The sequence below is a fragment of the Fukomys damarensis genome, unplaced genomic scaffold (genome assembly GCF_012274545.1).
Source record: "Fukomys damarensis isolate Sample0158 unplaced genomic scaffold, DMR_v1.0_HiC HiC_scaffold_16, whole genome shotgun sequence".
Classification (NCBI taxonomy): Eukaryota; Metazoa; Chordata; class Mammalia; order Rodentia; family Bathyergidae; genus Fukomys; species Fukomys damarensis.
In genome coordinates this window covers 51,275,191-51,295,050 of record NW_022900928.1, presented here as the reverse complement: position 1 = coordinate 51,295,050, position 19,860 = coordinate 51,275,191, and the positions used below count along the sequence as shown (strand labels likewise).

The 19,860-nt window shown below is 34.6% G+C and overlaps 1 protein-coding gene across 5 annotated transcripts in view; it reads right to left on the bottom strand.

Moving 5' to 3' along the window:
• Positions 1–19,860, bottom strand: part of Cep126 (centrosomal protein 126) — a 133,437-nt gene that overhangs the window by 35,045 nt on the left and 78,532 nt on the right. The window contains exons 12-13 of one of the 5 annotated variants that reach the window (XR_783883.2): positions 11,190–11,303; positions 10,389–10,816 (exon numbers count right to left, since the gene is read on the bottom strand). Coding sequence is in view for 3 of the 5 variants with exons in the window: in XM_010642041.3 (XP_010640343.1) it covers positions 11,241–11,303 (63 nt within the window). In the remaining 2 variants the exon portion in view is untranslated. Of the gene's footprint in view, positions 1–10,388; positions 10,817–11,113; positions 11,304–19,860 lie in introns of those variants that run through there. The other 4 variants (XR_783882.2, XM_010642041.3, XM_010642039.2 and 1 more) reach the window with 4 other exon arrangements.

Genomic DNA, 19,860 nt, shown 5'->3' with positions numbered 1-19,860 from the left:
TCTTTTATTTCTTTCTCTTGTCTAATTGCTGTGGTTAATATTTCTAGAACTATATTGAATAGGAGCAGTGATAGTGGACATCCTTGTCTTGTTCATGATTTTTAGCATCAAGGTTTTCAGTTTTTAACCATTTAGAATGATATTGGCTGTTGGTTTTACATAGATAGCCTTTATCAGGTTGAGATAAAGACCATTTATTCCAATTTTCTGTATCATGAGTGTGTGTTTAATTTTGTCAAATGCTTTTTCTGCATCTATTGAGAGGATCATATGGTTTTTGTTATTGACTCTGTTAATATAGTGTATTACATTTATTGATTTATATAGGTTGAACCATCCTTGCATCCCTGGGATAAATCTGACTTGGTCAGGGTGCATGATCTTCTTGATGATCTTTTGTATTCTGTTTGCCAGTATCTTATTGAGGATTTTTGCAGTTATGTTCATTGGGGTGATTGGCCTGTTGTTCTTTTTTGGTTGTGTCTTTTTCTGGTTTTGGAATCAAAGTAATACTTGCTTCTAGGAATGAATTTGGAAGTATTGCGTCCCTTTCAATTTCACTGAAGAGTTTAAAGAGTAATGGCAATAGTTCTTTTCTAAATGTTTTGTAGAATTCAGCATTGAAGCCATCAGGACCCGGGCTCTTCATTTTTGGTAATATTTTAATAACATTTTCAATTTCACTGAATGTCATAGGGGTGTTTAGACATTTTATATCTTCTTTGTTCAACTTTGGAAGTTCATATGTATCTAGGAATCCATCCATATCTTCTATATTTTCCATTTTATTAGAGTACAGATTTTCGAAGTAGGTATTGATGATCCTCTGGATTTCTGCTGGATCTGTTGTAACTTCACATATTTCTTTCCTAACTGCATGAAACTGAGACTTTTCTTTCCTTTTTTTGACACCTTTTTTTTTTTTGTACCAGGGATCAAACTTGGGTCCTTGTGCTTGTGAGGCTGGTGGCAGAACTACTGAGCTAAATACCCGGCCCTTCTTTCCTTTTTTTGATAAGGTTAGCTAAAGGTTTATTGATTTTATTTATTCGTTCAAGAAACCAACTCTTCAATTCATTGATTTTTTTTCTATAGTTCTCTTAGTCTCCATTGCATTAATTTCTGCTCTGAACTTTATAATTTTCTCTTTTCTATGACCTTTGGGTTTTTCTTGCTTTTCTTTTTCTAGAAGTTTAAGGTTAAGAATTAGGTTGTTTATTTGAGCTTTCTCTGTTTTCCCAGTATGGGCATTTACTGCTATGAATTTCCCTTGTAGAACTGCTTTCATTGTGTCCCATAGATTCTTGTATATTGCATTGGCATTATCATTTAATTGTAAAAATTGTCTTTAATTCATCTTTAATTTCCTCTGTGTGTTACTTTATTTCCATGTGTTTGTGAATTTCTTATGGTTTCTTATGGTATTGATCTCCAGTTTAATTGCACTATGGTCTGATAATATACAGGGGATAACTTCAATTCCTTTGCATTTACTTAAGTATGTTCTATATGCTAGCAAGTGGTCTATTTTGGTGAATGACCAGTGTGGAGACAAAAAGAATGTATATTCTGATTTTTTGTGTGAGGGGAGAACTCTGTACACATCTACTAAGTCCATTTATTCTAAGATTTGTTTCAGCTCTGTTATTTTGTTGTTGTTTTTTTTGTCTGATCTATTCATGTCAGTGGAATATTGAGGTTTCCCACTACAACTGTATTAGTGCTTATTTCATTTTTCATATCCATTAATATCTGTTTTGTATAGTTGGGGGCATTAGTATTTGGTGCATATATATTTTGATTGTCATTTCTTCCTCTTGGATTGTTCACTTTACAAGGATGTAGTGGCCTTCTTTGTCTCTCTTAATTAGTTTTGGTTTGAAATCTATTCTGTCTGAAAATAAAATAGCTACCCCCACTTTTTCCTGGGATCCTATTGCATGGAGAACAGTTTTCCATCTTTTTACTCTCAGTCTATGAATTTCTTTGTGGATTAAGTGGGTTTCTTGTATATAGATATTATTGGATTTTGCTTTTTAATCTATTCTTCCAGCCTGTTTTTTCTGATTGATGATTTGAGGCCATTAACATTGATGGTTATAACTGATATGTATTGGCTTATCATTGTCATGTTATTGTCCTTTTGTTGACTCTTTGTAATTTTTCCCCCTCTCCCTTTAGTTTCTTGCCTTGCCTATTTGATTTGCTCTATTGGGCCTCATGCTGTTGTAACCTTCCTTGTCTTTTTCTAGGATATTGTGTAGAATTCCTTGTAGGGCTGGTTTGGTATTCATGAAGTTTCTCAGGTGTTCTTTGTCATGGAAGTATCATCCATTTTGAAAGAGAATTTTGCAGGATACATCAGTCTAGGTTGGAGGTTGTTCTCTTTTAGGACTTGAAATACCTCACTCTGGACTCTCCTTGACTAGAGGGTTTGTGTTGAAAAGTCTGCTGTGATTCTGATGGGCTTTCCTTTGCATGTGATTTGTTTATTTTCTCTAACTGCTTGTAGTATGTTGTTCTTCTGTTGGGTTTCTGGGATCTTGATTATTATATGTCTAGGTGTACATGTTTTTGATCATGGCTACTTGGAGTCCTATATGCCTCACTTATTTATATGTAAAATTCTTCCCCTCTGTTTGGGAAGTTTTCTGTCATTAATTCTGTAAACAGTTTTTTTTAATGTCATTTTAACTTTCTCTTGCGGTTTCATGGTTTCATATTAGTCTTATATTCTTCTTTGCATCATCTAAGGGTTGTTGGATTGATTTTTCATGGTCCCTTACTGTTTTTAAGAGATCTCTCTTCAGGGTCACTGACCACAATCCTATCTTCTATATCTGAAATTTTATCTTCATACTCATCTTGCTGTGAATGCTTTCAATAGAATTTTTAAACTTCTGGATATCTGTTTGAATATTTTTCATGGATTTCATTTCTTTCCTATGCTGGGCATTGATGGTTTCCATAATGGTGCCAAGCTCATGTATTTTTTAAAAAAATCTGTTTTTGTTCTAGTCTCTAATCATGTCTTTTATTCCTCTCACCATCTCTGTGGTTATCTGGGAAATTATTTCTGTTTTGAATTTTTCTAGAGCCTCACTTAACTGTTTTTTTAATTTTCTGTGCTATTGGCTCAGGGTGTCCAGATAGTTGACTGTCAGACTTTTCCACCTCATTTCCCACAGAGTTTACCTTTGATGTGGTGGAAGTCTGTGTTTGTGTCTTGTTTAAATGCCTTCTCATTTCTATTTTTGTTGTTGGTACTGTCCTTGGTTTAATTCCTGTGTTAATACTTTGATCTTCCAGATATAGATGGTCTTTAGGTTTTGAGTCTCTAATGTCTTGGAGGCAATCAACTATGGTGGTGTGGTGTGGCTTTATCACAGATTTTCTTCACTTTTCCAGTGGTCTTCAATTTTCATCTAGGAGCCTCAGAGAAGCCCTCTTTTGTTCACAGGTGAGGGGGCAGGAACACTGCTATGTTGGCGCCCATATGGCTGGGCTCCTCTGGCACACTGGGTGGAAGGGGCAGGCCTACCAGAGGCTTGCAAGCTGATGGCTGGGCTCCTCTGGTGCTCTTTTACATTGTTGGTAGGAATGTAAACTACTACAATCACTATGGAAATCAGTATGGACATTCTTCAAAAAACTAAGAAACTCCACTTGACTCAGCTGTTCCCTTTTAAGTATCTTCCAGAAAGAGTTAAAGACATAATATTACAGTGAAACACACAAATATGTATTTATAGCAGCACCATTCATAACATCTAAATCATGAAGGTTACCTATATGACCCTCAATAGATAAATAGATAAATAAAAATGTGTTATATATGGTATTTATACATAATGGAGTACAACTATCTATAAACAGGGACAAATGAGTCATTTGTAGAAAAATGGATGCACCTTGCTTGAGTCCATAATGTTAAGGGATGTAAATCAGACAAACAAGCTTAAATATTGCATAATTAAAGCATAACAGAACAAAATAAAAGAGAATAGGAAACAGGGAAGGGGACCAAAAGATGGAGGGAGGAGTGCAGGGGCAGGGGAAAGGGATAAAAAAATGAAGATGTATTATGTACCTGGACCAGCTCCCCATGATGAATGAAATCATGTACTAATAAAAATAAAAATTAAAGAAGCCACTTTATTGTCTCTGCCCTGTTCACTTATGCTCAAGTTCTCTTTATTCCTTTGTGATGCAGTGATCTTGCCAATTCCTGTTTTCTTGATTGGTTGAGACTTGTGTCTAAGATTTATCTTTATTTTCTTTTTGAAATTTTCTCCATGTAGCCTTTCCATAAACTGTATAATATCTAGTTTAAGACAATGATCTCATAGACTATTAATTTTTGGATTATCAGGACTGTATTTAATGTTTTGGAATCTCCAGTCCCAAGCACAGAGATTTAGAAAATTTTCAATCAAGCTGTATTGAGTATACACACAAGTAAATCATATAACTTTGAATTGATTTCTAATAAACACAGCAACTTATAAAGCTTCACTTTTCCTTAAGAAATCTTTCCTTTTTCAGTAAATACTAAAGGGACAAAATACTAGCTCTATTTTCACAAACATTGGATTCATAGATTTTAATGTTTTAACTAATGACATTTAAAAAGTACTTGGATTTCTTATTTATTTTTGAGACAGCATCTAGCTGTATATTCCAGGCTAGCCTTGAACTCACTTGAGCTCAGAGGGGCTTCAAACTCAAGGCAATCTTTCTGTCTCAGCCTCCTGAGCGCCGGAACAAGAGGTGTTGGACCTCACACCTGGCTTAGGAATATGAAGAGTTTGGAGTAGGTGATACTCAGCATTTTTATTTCATTGAAATTCTTGGAAAGTTTATTACTTGGAAAGTTATCCATACTCATAGTTATTTAGAAAGTTAGGAATTGTTACTACAACTGCTGCAAAGCAAAAAAAGGCATAAAATATTAAAAATAGAAAAGAGATTTAAAAGTATTTTAGGTGGTTTTTAAAATCTTTTTTAGGTCATGATCTAAATTTTAGAAAATAATGATAATGAAAGCAACTTTCTGATATATTTCTTTGTGTATGTAGTTAAACAATTCTGTAGAGCAATAATCTAACAGTGCTTTTGTACTTTTGTTTTCAAAAGTATCAGTCAAAGAGAAAGTTCTTGGACATTTTGTTTTCATTGGTATTCAGATGTAGGAAAGAATATAGGAAATGTGGGCTTCTTTACTCATATTTTGATTCTGGAGGTACAGGATGTCTTTTGGGACTATATATGGATACAGAATGCCCTGGGAGATGCTTTTGTGATTTGCCAACTTGTCTTCTATTACTGGGTGTGTAACTAAGCTTCATAAGAAATGTGGGAAGGCAAAGTGTGAAGGAGATTCTTTCTTCTTTCATGTATACACTCTATCAAAGGAGGTAATCTTATTTGCTCTTAATTTTGGGGGATTTTTCTAGAACAGGTACACATACATGTGGAGAATATAAAAAATACAGAAAAAATTTAAATTATCTTTAATCCTATTACCAAGAAACTACTGAAGGTGATAATTTGTTGCATTAACTTCCTGGCCTTTTTTTCAATGTTTGTTTTTTTGAATACTTGAGTCACTAGTATACTTCTCTGGCTCTCTTTCCCACTTAGTAAGGAATCATTGCTGTTTCTTGAAATCATCAAATATTCTTAAAAACATGATTTTTAATGTTTGTATATTTAGGATAAATATTCTCTAATTTAACAATTTTCCTATTGTCATGTATTTCATTAAATTTTTTCCTTTTAAAGAATAGGCTTTATTATATATTTTAATTCCTGTTAAAGGAACTTAAAGAAGTTCCTAAGGACTTTCTTTCTTTCTTTCTTTCTTTTTTTTTTTTTTTTTTTTTTTTTTTTTTTTTTTTTGGTATTCGGGATTGAACTTGGGTCCTTGTGCTTACAAGGCAGGTGGCAGAACCACTAAGCTAAATCCCCAGTCCCTTATTAGTACTATTTATATTATTTGTATTTTATACTTAACCAAATCACTATTTTTTCCAGTAGCAAGTTTTACATTTATTAAAGTCAGGAAAGGAAATAGGCACTGCAGAGTGAGTTTAGGCCAAGTAAAAGTAGGAAAACAAGCACATCCTACAGCATGAGAGCAGACCACCATGCTAAAGAGAACACAGAGGCCCCAATTTATAGCTGCAAAAAATTAGATCAGATCTTCTTTCAGGATGAAATCATGAATGGTAGTCTCCAGGGCACATTTTAACAATGTATCAAAATAAAACAAATTTGGTCAGAGACCAATGATTGTCAAACTGGGAGGCAGGCTATTAGTGGCTAAAGATATCTGGTTGCTTGTCACCAGCATTGTTTTAATAAAATACGATAGAACAGAAGAATATAATTGTATCTCTTAGTAAATCTTGTTATTAGAAAGAGTGAATCACATGTGGTGACATATGTCTGTAATTCCAGCTACCCAGAAGTCTGAGGCAGGAGTATTGCAGGTTTGAGCCCAGTTGGGCACTTTAGTGAAAGATCTGTATCCACTGATAGGACAGTTTGTTTAGAACCATGAGAGCACAGTATATCACATTAGGTGTGTGTGTGTGTGTGTGTGTGTGTGTGTGTGTGTGTGTGTGTTATCACAGACAGGAACTTTATACAAATTGATTTAGTTTTACAACTTATTATGATAGACAACACTTCATTTAAGAAGATCGTTGCATTGCTAATTTACTATTGAGGACCTACCATATGATACACACTCCATTAGAGATACACTGATAAATAAGATGTGGTCTACAATGTTGTAGGAAGACAACTGTGATAATGTAATCAGAATCACCACGTCATTTTGGCCTTTCATATCCTGCCCCTTCCTTACTTGCAGCCTGAGCTGTAATCATGAAGAGTACTTGTAGTTTCCGTGTACTTGCCGTTTTCTTTTCTGGACTACTGTTTGTTTCCCTTCTTGCCTGGTGAACCCCAATTTACCCCTAGGCCCCAGTGTCCCGACTTTCCCAGGCAAAGTTAACTATGACTCATACTCCTTTGGGGCCAAGTTGTTGGTTACTACTATAGTTGGTTACTTGTGTTATTTTCCCCAGGAAACTGAATTACTGTAGGGCAGGGATGTTTTATTCATTTCTGTTTCTCTAGCTGTCATACTGTACCTTACACAAAGACAGTGCTTAAAATACATGCTTAGTGGGTAAGCAAATAGAAGTGCTATGAAGATATGCTGTGATGAGAGCATTATCTACATAATATCTTCATTGATCTTTCTACCCTCTCATTTCATATATACCTTTAAAAAGCAGCCATCTAACCTCCAAAGCAAACCAGAGACAGACTGTTTCACCAATGGTGAGAAGAGAGTTAGGCTTTGCTAAATATGAGAGGGAAAGGGAATTTGGGAGGATAATTTAGGTTTCCCTGCTATTTCCCCTTAACACCTTGGAAAATTATATTTCATTTCAGAAATATAACAGCTAAGACTGAATTATATTTGTCATTTCATCCTTTCCTTAATTAGCAATATTTCCTTAGACAATTAGGTAAAGTGGTTTTGTTTGCCTTTTGGCCAGCAGGTAATGACCCCAATTTCTTTGATTAAGAAAACACAATGCCTAGCACAGTCCACTTGTGGTCTACAAAAGCTTAAAGGATTAGAATCAAGTTTTAACATGTCTCAAATATTCATGAGGCAAATTACGTTTTCCGTCCATGTGGCATATGTATTTATAAAATTTCTGAACTATGTTCACTTTGATCATGTTTGTAGTTATTTAAAAATTTTATCTTGCTCTAAATCTTGTAAATATATTCATAGTCATAATTGTTTAGGGCTGGGGATTTAGCTCAGTGGTTCCAGCGCCTGCCTCGCAAGTGCAAGGAGCCGAGTTTGATCCCCAGCACCAGAAAACAAAAACAAAAACAAAAACAAAAAAACCCAAAACAAAAAACAAACAAAAAAACCCAACATTGTTTAGAAAGTTCTGCTTTATAAAGAGACCTGATTGTATATTACAGGTGTAAGTCAGTCCTAAAGTCAGACAGACCTTGGTTTGATTCCTAGATATGTCTTTTCCTAACCTGGTGACCTTGGGTACATTACTCAATCTTGCAATACTTCAATTCCTGCACAATAAATTTAATTCTTAATACTCTGTGTTACTAGGGGATTGGACCAGATTCTGAATAGAAAGAGCTTACCCCAAGTCTTAGGATATTGTGAGTTTTTAATGAATGCTAACCATTCCTGTAACATAAAATTTCTTTCTTTTCTTTTCTTTTTTTTGTTTTTGTTTTTGTTTTTTTGACACAGGGTCTCACTATGTAGTGGAGATTGACCTGGAACTCACTATGTAGCCCAGGCTGGTCTCGAACTCACAGTGATTGTCCTGCCTCAACCTCTTGAGTGCTGGGATTACAGGCATGTGCCACCATGCCCAGCCAACATAAAATTTCTTTATTGCAAGATAAAAGCATTTTTCTCCTTGGCACACGGACTTTTTTCTTTTAAATATCCAGAACTTAATGGATTTTCCCCAATCATAGCTGGAAAGAGGAGTATTATTTTCATTATTTTAATAAGACATAAAATTTAGGAAAATAAGGGCTTGTGTGGCTAGAACTTGGCAGTGAAGTTTAGCCTGTGGGATGCTGCAGTCCTGGACACTCAGTGTTTTTCCTTTTGCAAGTCCTTACAAAATGTTGATGTGCCATGAAGCACCTTGATGTCCTTTTACTACTTTGGTAAGAGTGAGATTTAAGTGTCTTTGAGACAGACCAAGTTGTAATTCCTGTGGGCAACGACATTACTTTGTAAACCATATTAAATGCCAAATATGCATAAGGGCTTAATACATTTCTAACAGATGTGTGATTTTGAATTTTATATAATTATAGTAACACTTGCTCTGGGCCCAAAATTGGGGCATATAATACAACAAAATATTTTAAATATTTTGATATATTTACTAATCAGGCATAAAGAACAATAAATTTCAGTAATTTGTAGGAAAATAGGTGCACTTTAAGATCATAATTCTAAGTGAAATAAATCAAGACACTGGTTAAATATCTGTTTCTCTTATATGGGGAACCCAAAAGTATAAATAATTTAAAGAGTAAAATGAAAGATAGATGATAGGAAACAGGGAGGTAGACCGTTTGCAGATGGAAAGGGGATTCTGGGATGTAGGGAGAGGGAAGAAGTAAAAAGCAAAGAAAGGGAAGTAAAAAGGATTAGGATGTGGTATGTATATGTACCAACTTTCCATGATGCATGTATTTATTATGTATTGCAAATGTGTACTAATACATTTTTTTAAATTGGAATTTTTTGTTTGAAAATAATTTTCTACCCACAGAAGTATTGCCATACCGACACAAATCCTATGTAGTTATTATTCATTTTTCCCTGAAGTTAGCATCTCACAGTACTGTGGTAAAATAAGAAATGGATATTTGTATAATATAATTAATAAACTATACACTTGGTTAATATTTCATTAGGTTTTTTTTTTCTTTTTTCTTACAAGACATAGTCATGCTGTTTTCCAATTTGGTCCAGAACTCTGGGCTCCAATGGCCCTCTGGCCCAAGCCTCTCAAATAGTTTGGGAAACAAATGCAGGCTTCCACACATGGCTCACCAACTTTTCCCCCACAGATGTCCTTATTCTATTTTGGGGTCCAATGCAAGATAGTATGTTACATTTGTTGTCATGGCCTTTAGTCTCCTGTTATCTGTGATAATCTTCTTTTATAATCTTGACACTTTCAGTTTTTTGGTTTTTTGTTACTGGGGATCGAACTCGGGACCTTGAGCTTTTGAGGCAGTCAGTGGAATCACTGAGCTAAATCCCCGGCAACCTTGACACTTTTAGAATGATTCTCAATTTCAATTTCTGTGATGTTTCCCTTTTATTAAACTGAGGCTAAGGAATTTGGGGGTGAACATCACTGAGATGTTCTTACCACATCCTATCAGTGGGCATGGGATCACAGTCATCTGTCTTCTTTTTGGTGATGTTAATCTGGACCAGCTGGCACCTGCCCAATCTCTGTACTGTAAAATTATTTTTTTCCCTTTGTAATTGTAGATCTTGCTTGCAACAGCTAATTTTTTTTCAATTTTAATGTTTTTATTTGTATATGTTCAGAGTAAACAATGATTACATTCTTTGTGTAGATTTGGTACATGTACATATGACATCTTTCATTGTCCCTTCCATCTCTTGGTCCTCTTCCCCTTTGTAAAAGACCTATTTCTTTCTTTTCCATTATCTGCCTTTTATTTTGCTCTTTATATTTTGGATTTCTCATATAAAACAACCATTTCAACTTGTGCATCTGATTTATTTCATGTAACATTATGGTCTCAAGGTGCCTCCACTTTTATACAAATGACTCAAGTTTATTCTTCTTTATGGTTGACTAATACTTCATTATGTATAACTTCCATGGAAGAAGAAAATGCCAAACAGTCAAAGATCAAGTCTTTTGTAAAAGTTTATAAAAACAATTATGTCATGAACCCATGAATAAAACTGTCATCAAACACTAATGTCTTCAGAGACCCTGTTTGCCTTAAACAACCTTATAAATCTGGTTTCCCAAACATACTGACTAGGAGACTCAAGCTATCCTGTTGGGGTTGCAGTTTATTTTTCATGTTTACTATTTGATCCCTTTGGATTTTTCAAGTGTGGTGAATTTTTTAGAGACTAATTACCCTGGCATAAAGTGATAACATTAACTATCAAACATGTAGAGTTGATAACAAGACCCCTTGTTGACATCTCCATTATATAGACAGCCTGCAAGGATTAAAATAAATAGCTCTATTACTTATAAAGCTATTAACTATAAACGTTTTATACCATTGTACAAATTTAATAGAATTTATTAGGAATTTAAGAAAACAAAGTTTTAAATGACAGCTAATACATAATTTGAATAACAAAATAGTCTCTCTTACCTTAAATAGAATGACCTTATATGTAGTAACATGCTTGCTGAAAATAATGAAGTATTTCCATCCATTAAAAATGTATTTACCAACAAAATACATAATAAAGAATGATTTGTAGCATAAATGTAAACTAGCTAATTTATCTTTTACTTATGATTTATTTTATAGTTGTAGTGTTTTAAATCATTAAAAAATGCAGAAATATATGATTAATCTACCGGAGATTATCAGGAATAGTGATTCCACTAAAAAGCTGCTGTCATACGTCATCAGAATTTTCTTTGCAATCTGGATCCAACATCAGGAGGTGGATTGGCCTTTGCTTGGCTGTTCTGTAACATAGATTCAGAATATTCTTTTACTGTAGTATTCACAGATTTTAACAAGTGAACCATCTTACAGATTATAGATTTTAATAAGACTAAACTCACATTTCAAATTCTTTTTTTTTTTTTTTTTTGGTACCTGGGATTGAATTTGAGTTTGCAAGCAGGTGCGGTGCCACTGAGCTAAATCCCTGGCCCACACAATTCAAATTCTTTAATGTTACATATATATCCATTTCAACAAAAATGATTATCATTCTATATAAGGCATCATATTAACTAACTATAATAATTTATGATCTTCATTTTTGCTATTAGTAATCTCTTCTTAGTGCTTTCTATCATCTGTTGGGATAGAAAGTTTAATAATTTTATTTTGTACAGGAAGCACTTTGAACCTGTGTAAGACTTTATGGGTGTTTACCAATATTTTGGGCTAAAGAAGTAAAGTTGCTTGGGAGGTAATTGCTAAAAGTTCATTAAATTTATTTTATTTTAAAGTAAATACAACACTCTAAAATCAAAAGTCTGTGTCTAAGATCTGTAATTTTTTTATTGAAGATTTTAATCTGTAATTTTTTTATTGAAGATTTTAAACTAAACAATGGAATCTTGAGGTTGCCCTGTATCAACTCTCTTGTTTTATTTGCATGCTGTCCCTATGAGAATGCAAGCAACTTTCTCCTCTTTCTAAACATATCCCTAGCAGAGCACCTGACAGGTGTGACAAATCCAGGTGATGTCTGTTCAATGAAGAAAGAGACTAATACAATAACTTCTACAAAGTGACGGTCAGGCTGCATGGTTGCCAAAAGCAAGAAATTCTAAATTCTGGGCAGAATAGCTTGGACTGAAAAGTTTCCCAGATGGACAACACAGAGATCAAGTCCTGAAGACTAAGTAGAGTAAAGCAGATAAAAGAACAAGTCTTGTAAAGCAGTGAAGACATTGTGGGCCCTCAACTGTGGGGCCAAGGACTTCCAGGGAGACTTGCAAATAATGCAACAAGATGCTAAGTTATGGGCCATGAAACAACTGGAGGACAGGCTACAAAGGGCTCGAATGCTTTCCTCTGGAGTTTTAATTTTATCTTTCAGGTGACAGCTAACCACTGAAGATTATGTTTAAGCAGATAAATAATACAGTCATATTTTATTCTAAAGAAATTATTCTGATGACGGGGATGTGGAAGATGCATTGGAGAGAGCGAATCTGGAGGCAGTTGTATTGGTCCAGATGAAACATGGTAAACGCTTCAAAAAATTAAAATGACGATGACAGCTGTTATATTTTCAAACTCAGGGCCCTCATTTTTATTACACAAGTGCTCTACCAATGAGCTACATCCTCAGCTACATGATTAATATTTTATTTATTTATTTATTTATTTCTTTTGGTACTGGGGATCAAACTCTGGTCCTTGTGCTTGCAAAGTAGGCAGTGGTGGAACCACTGAGCTAAATCCCCAGCCCCATGATTAATATTTTAATTATACAAATTTATGGGGTACAGTGCAGTAATTCATGTATACAGTTTGTAATGATAGTTAGCATTTCCATCCTTGAACTTCTACTTTTTTATTTTGTGGTACTGTGTATTTAAACCAAGGCTTTCACATACAAGATAAGCGGTCTACCACTGGAATGCACCCATAGCTCTACTCGAACTTCTATGCTTTTCATGAACATATAATAATTGTACATGTTTTAGAAGAACAGAGTATTATTTTAACGCATATATGCAATATATACTGATCACAGCAGGGTAATTAACATTTTCATCTCATCAATATTTTGTGTTTAGAGCCTGCAAGCTCTTCTTTCTAATAATATCTCAACAATGTCTATTTGCCATTAGACTGTACTAATTTATTAAATATTAACACTCAATAAAGGGCTTTGGAAGCACTCCAGAAGCAGTGCTACTTTTATGGAGAAAGAAACCCTGTTTCAGAATATTAAAAAAATTCAGATTCAAGTAAATTATTGCATTTTACTATAGTATGAAAAAGACAGATAATTCAAAAATCATGCATAAAAAATTCATAAGTTAGTGAGGCATAGTGGCATATGCTTGTAATTACAGCACTTGGGATGCTGAGCAGAAGGATTGTGAGTTAGAGGCTAGTCTGGGCAAATAACAAGCTCTGTCTCAAAAAGAACAAAAAAATCATAAGACAATCAACATTTTTTATATATTTAGTATATGCTAGTTTCTATAAAGCAGATTTGTAAGTGAAAAACAATGTTGAAACCAAGAAGATTTTCCACTTACAGAGACAAAAAAATACCTGTGTAATACAGATACAAAATGTGAGATGCTACAGAACTAGGTTCATAGGAGGGTGAGAACATCACAAAGTGAATTTGTTATAGAAGACTTCATAGAGGAAGTGATATTAAGTTGATGCTTAATGAGTTGAATTTGTAAAACAAAGCAAAAAAACCCCACTAAAATAATAAGATGTAGTTAAGAATTAATACATAAGTATCATTAGAGAAACAGGCAGAACAGAATATTGCAAACTTGATGAATAATATATTAAATATTCTTGGGTGGCATGGAAATTCATAGTGTAATGAGAAAAGGAAAAGAAAAGAGGACTACAAATGTGGTTAAAATGATTCCTTATTTTTAGAAGAGAAAGTTATACTTTAACTTAAGTAATTTCATTTAAATACTTAAGTGTAAATCCCACATACTTAAATTTTATTGAAGTGCTTTCAGGAATGTTATATTTTTGGGGGACAATTAAATAAGAATCTAATAATAATAATAATCTAAACAAGCATGTATTTAGCATGTACTGTTATAGGCACTGTTTTAAGTGCTTTACTTCGATGGTAATCTTACATAATACTCTCAGGTACTCTATGGGATAAATGCCATTTATTTATACTACTTATTTATAGGATTTATTTATATTATTTATTTATAGGATGACTATAAGTATACAGTGATGGCATGGGGGAAGGTTGCAGTTTATTATTAATTATTATTATTATTCTGGAATTTCAGTCTTGCACTTGCTCTAAACAATGGTAGGATACTGATCACTGTGTTATTTTACTTGAAAATAAAGGCACTTGGGTTAAAAAATATTTCCCTCATGCAAGGGGTAGTGTCTGAAAAAAAATTGTTTTTTTTTTTTTTTTTGGTACCAGGGAACAAACTTGGGACCTTATGCTTGCAAAGCAGGTGGCAGAACCACTTAGTTAATTCCCTGGCCCAATGTCTGAAATTTTACTATTAGAAATTCACCATGCATGGTGCTACACATTTGTAGTCTCACTCCCAAGAGGTTGAGTGAGACAGAAGGATTAAGAGTTCAATGCTACCTTGGGCCACATATTGAGTTCAAGACCAGGGTAGACTATAGAGTGAAACAAAAAGTTTCATTTCATATACAGTCTTTAAATTATTTAAATGGTTTTACATGTTTCATTCTGAGAAATCATTTTAAAATTTCATCCTGAAAACCTTGGCATAGATGAATATATCAGTTCACTTTCCTGCCTGAAAGGAGAAATCCAAATAAACACAAATAAATATCAAGGGAAAAAAAGAAACAGAAGTAATGACAGGACAGAGAAGGAGACTCCCCAAAGTGTGCATGTGTTGAGATGGGGTGGCTGTGGGTAATTGTGGGTTGGAGAGTGGATCAGAAAAATGATATAGTCATAGAGCACATTTTATTCAAACAACTGGGGAACTTTGGAATGTGTATCACACAATACTATTACATTAGTGTTAAATTTCTTGGTTATAATAATAGTGTTGTACTTATATAGAGGAATGTGTTTATTGTCAACAATTGGTTAATTCAAGTGAAGAGTAAAGAAACATAAAAATAACAGTCAAATGTGTAGACAAGAATAAAATGTCCAAATCCTCATGTAGGATATGGCAAAAAAAAAAAAAAAACAAAAAACAAAAAAAAAATTTGGTACTAGCTCTTTAAACAAGCAGTTAATAATTTGTGATTTTTATACCATTTTCCCTGAGAATAAATTGAAGGTTCTGACTTGGGTAAATGATGATATTAAAATGAAGGGGTCTGATATATCTGAAGATAAATACTAAAGAAAACTAGTGAATACCAAGTGTCATGAAGAGTAAAAAAGATGTAGGACAAAAAAATTAAAAACCTACCAGTGATCCCCAATCCACACTTTTAAGTGTTAGATAATCTAGTAATATAATTACATAGGACACTAATACAACAATTTCCTGATTTTTTTCCTCCTGAATAATATGTAGTATTCAGGCTGTGTGGTTAATACACTGTTTTTAACTTGTACCGAATAGTGATTTCAGTCACTACAAGCATTATCTGACTAATGTGAAATAAGAATCACAGTAATTAATAATAAATGTCAGAACTGACATAGATTATCACAGTCAAATTTCAGGCACAGAAAAACCCTCACTGTAAAATTACTGAATAATTGAGATGAAAAATTTGAGAAAAAAACAAACTAGTACGTAAAAGTAGGCATGAAAAACTCAGGAATTAAAGGTAGAGCTGACAAGAGAGTTATATCTAAAAATAATACAAAAAATGCCAAAGGGAACTTCGTAGAACCCTATGCGGAGAAGTAAATAAGCTACAGAAGGGCAGAGAAAGCCTCGTTCTCACTCACTGCTATTCATTATCATAGCCAGAGCATAACAAGAACCTGAAATTTTGCTAAGAAACATTTTACTTCATGTATACAATAGCAAATAACAAGAAATGTAGTATTTTTGCATAATTGCACTTTTTCTGGTCAAAATTTCAGAATGAAGGCACATGATGAAAAACATGGTAGCTGAAGGTGGAGGTCTGAGTCAGCAGTGTAGAGATCCCATCCTCGCTCTGGCCTGTGTCAAGCCAACTGATGAGGACTTGTTGGCTGCCCAGTGGGCCTGCCCTTGCCCTGCCCTCTCCACACCCTCACCCCAACTGCATCCAGTGGAAAGAGGAGGTCTGGATCACCCTAGCAGAGATCCCATCCTCACTCCTGCCTGTGTCAAGTCAACCAGTGAACTGGTTGGCCCCATGGGCACCTCTGCAATATCCCTCCCTCCTTTCTCTCAGGCCTCCTGATTGTGCCAGTTCTCAGATCTACTCTGCAGAGGCACAGGTGGTCATAAAGGTCATTTTTCTGAGCTCCAGAAGATAGAACAGAAGTGAACAAGTACAATAGAGGCACATCAGATCTCCATAGTTGGTAAGTCGGAGAGATCACCACCTTCCATCAGAACTTTGAGTATCTTCAGAGAAAGAGCAGAGGGAACCAGTAGTAGAACCTTGCAGAGTTCAACCCTGCAGGGGGTCAGGGAGATCAATTTGGGCCTTGCAGCCTGAATTCGGCCTGAATCTCAGGGGTCAGCTATTGGCTAGCTGAGAGACTAAAGGACTTAGTTCTGCACATGGTTGCACACATTGTCTATTATCACAGCAGAGATAGTGTCTGAAAGAGGCCCTTCAAATTCTTTTTCTTCTTCCTTCTCCTCATTTCACTCTGCAAATTCTCTTTTCTGTCTTCTTTTTCCAACTCAGTCTCTTGCTCCCCCATATTATTCTCCATCTCCCTTCCTATTCCTGCCCTAACTTGGATTTCTTCTTTCATTGTTTTTTCTTCTCTAATTTTCCTTCACTCAAGGATCAATAGTTTCAAAGGAAAGTGAGCCCCTATTACTGTCAAACTGTTATATTCTTGTCCTTATTCTTGCACTCTGTCTTTCCCACTTGTCTTCAACAGTTTCCTAAAGTTTGTATGCTCATCCTGTGTCCTCTGGCTTCACTTGAAACATTCTCCAATTCTTCTACCTATCTACTTCTCTCATCCTAACTCTGCCTAAGCCCCCATCCTAAAAGGTAAAGATGCTATATTGAATAGTTTATTCACTGTAAACATATTTTGGGCTGCTCCTTGATTTTGATTTAATTCACATGGTTTAAAGGTGATAGATTAATGACTACTACAGATGGCCAACTTGCAAGTTGTGCTTGATCCTATTGTGTTGCTGATTATATTAATTGGGATAATGGGTTGTGATTTATTTAATGAGTTGTCCTTTCTGATACTATGAAAATGAGAATGTCTATGAGTCATTAGAGACTCAAAAGCTAAAGCACAACTATATCAGAAAGGTTTAAGTAACCACCCAGGAATTAAACCAAGGACAACCCAACAACAAAAATAAAAATGAGAAAACACTTAAGCAAGACACAAAGACAAACTTCCAGTTCAGCAATGACAAACAGTAGGGCAAATGAGGTTGAAAAGACTGACAGTCAACCACCAGGACATTCTGAACTCATAGCAAGGAAGTAACAAAACAGATCAATCAGGCTCTAGAAAAATCTCAAAACAGAAATAATTTCCCAGATAACTACAGAGATGGTGAGCACAGTGAAAGACATGATTAGAGACTTTAGAACAGAAACAGACAAAAATAGATGAACTCAGGACCATAATAGAAGCCATGAAGGCCCAGCATAGGAAAGAAATGGAAACCACAAAGGTCCAATATAGGGAAGAAATGGAATCCATGAAACAGATTCAGATATCCAGGAGATTAAAAACTGTATTGAAAGCATTCACAGCAAGATGAATGAATGTGAAGACAGGATTTCAGATATAGAAGATAGGACTGCAGTCAATGACCATGAAAAGAGAGATCTCTTAAAAACAGTAAGGGATCATGAGAAATCAATCCAACAACTCCTAGATGATGCAAAGAAGAATAACATAAGACTGACAGGAATCCATGAAGTATCAGGAGAAAGTACAAATGACTTAAAAAATAACTCTTCATAGAATTAATGACAGAAAATTCCCAAACAGAGGGGAAGAATTTGACATACAGATAAGTGAGGCATATAGGACTCCAAGGAGCCATGATTAAAAAAAAAAAATCTACACCTAGACATATAATAATCAAGATCCCAGAAACTCAACAGAAGAACAAAATACTACAAGTAGTTAGAGAAAAGAAACAAATCACATGCAAAGGAAAGCCCATCAGAATCACTGCAGACTTTTCAACACAAACCCTCAGGTCAAGGACAGCCTACAGTGAGGTACTTCAAGTCCTAAAAGAAAACAACCTCCAACCTAGACTGATGTATCCTGCAAAACTCTCTTTCAAAATGGATGGGGAGATAAGATACTTCCATGACAAAGAACACCTGAGAAACTTCACGAATACCAAACCAGCACTACAAGGAATTATAAACAATATCCTAGAAAAAGACAAGCAAGGTCACAACAGCATGAGGCCCAACAGAGCAAATCAAATAGGCAAGGCAAGAAACTAAAGGGAGAGGGGGAAAAATTACAAAGAGTCAACAACAGGACAATAACATGAAAATAATTCAGTACATATCAGTTATAACCATCAATGTCAATGGCCTCAATTCACCAATCAAGAGAAATCGACTGGCAGAATGGATTAAGAAGCAAAATCCAACAATATGTTGGATACAAGAAACACACCTAGTGCAAAAAATGCTCAGAGATTGAAAGTGAAAGGATGGAAAACAGTTCTCCATGTGATAGGAGCCCAGAAAAAAGCAGGCGTAGCTATCTTATTTGCAGACAAAGTAAATTTCATATCAAAACTGAGTAAGAGAGACAAGGAAGGGCACTACATCCGTGTAAAGGGAACAATTCAAGAGGAAGAGATGAAAATCATAAATATATATATGCACTGAATATTAATGCCCCCAATTATATAAAACAAATATTAAGGAAAATGAAAAACCAAATAAGCACTAATAAAATTGTAGCAGGGAATGTAAATACCTCACTATCACAAATAGATCATGTAGGTGAAAAATCAAAAAAAAATCATGTAGGTGAACATATGGACTTAATAGATGTCTAGAGTGTTCCACCCCACAAAATCAGAATATACATTTTTTTTCAGGTGCACATGGGTAATTCTCCAAGATAGACCACATACTTGCTCATAGAACAGGTTTGAATAAATGCAAAGGAATCAAAGTTATCCCATGTATATTATCAGATCATAGTGCAATTAAGCTGGAGATCAAAGCATAAGCAACCATAGGAGCATCACAAGCTCATGAAAATTGAAAACTCTCCTGAACAATCTTTGGGTCACAGAGGAAATCAAAGTAGAAATTGGAAAGTTTTTACAAATAACTGATAATGCCAATACAACATACCGGAATCTATGGGACACAATGAAATAAGTTCTTTGTGGAAAATTTATAGCAGCGAACAACCACACTAGAAAAACAGAGCAAGCTCAAATAAACAACCTAAGGATGAATCTTAGACTCCTAGAAAAAGAAGAACAAGAAAAACCCAAAGCTCATACAAGAGAGGAAATTATAAAGATTAGAGCATAAATCAGTGCAATGGAAAGTAAGAAAATGATACCAAAAAATCAATGAATAGAAGAGTGGTTTTTCTAAAGAATAAAATCAATAAACCCCTATCTAACCTTGTCAAAAAAAGGAAAAAAAAAAAAAAGGCTCAGATCCACACAGTTAGTAATGAAATAGGTGAAGTCACAACCGATCCAGCAGAAATGTAGAGGATCA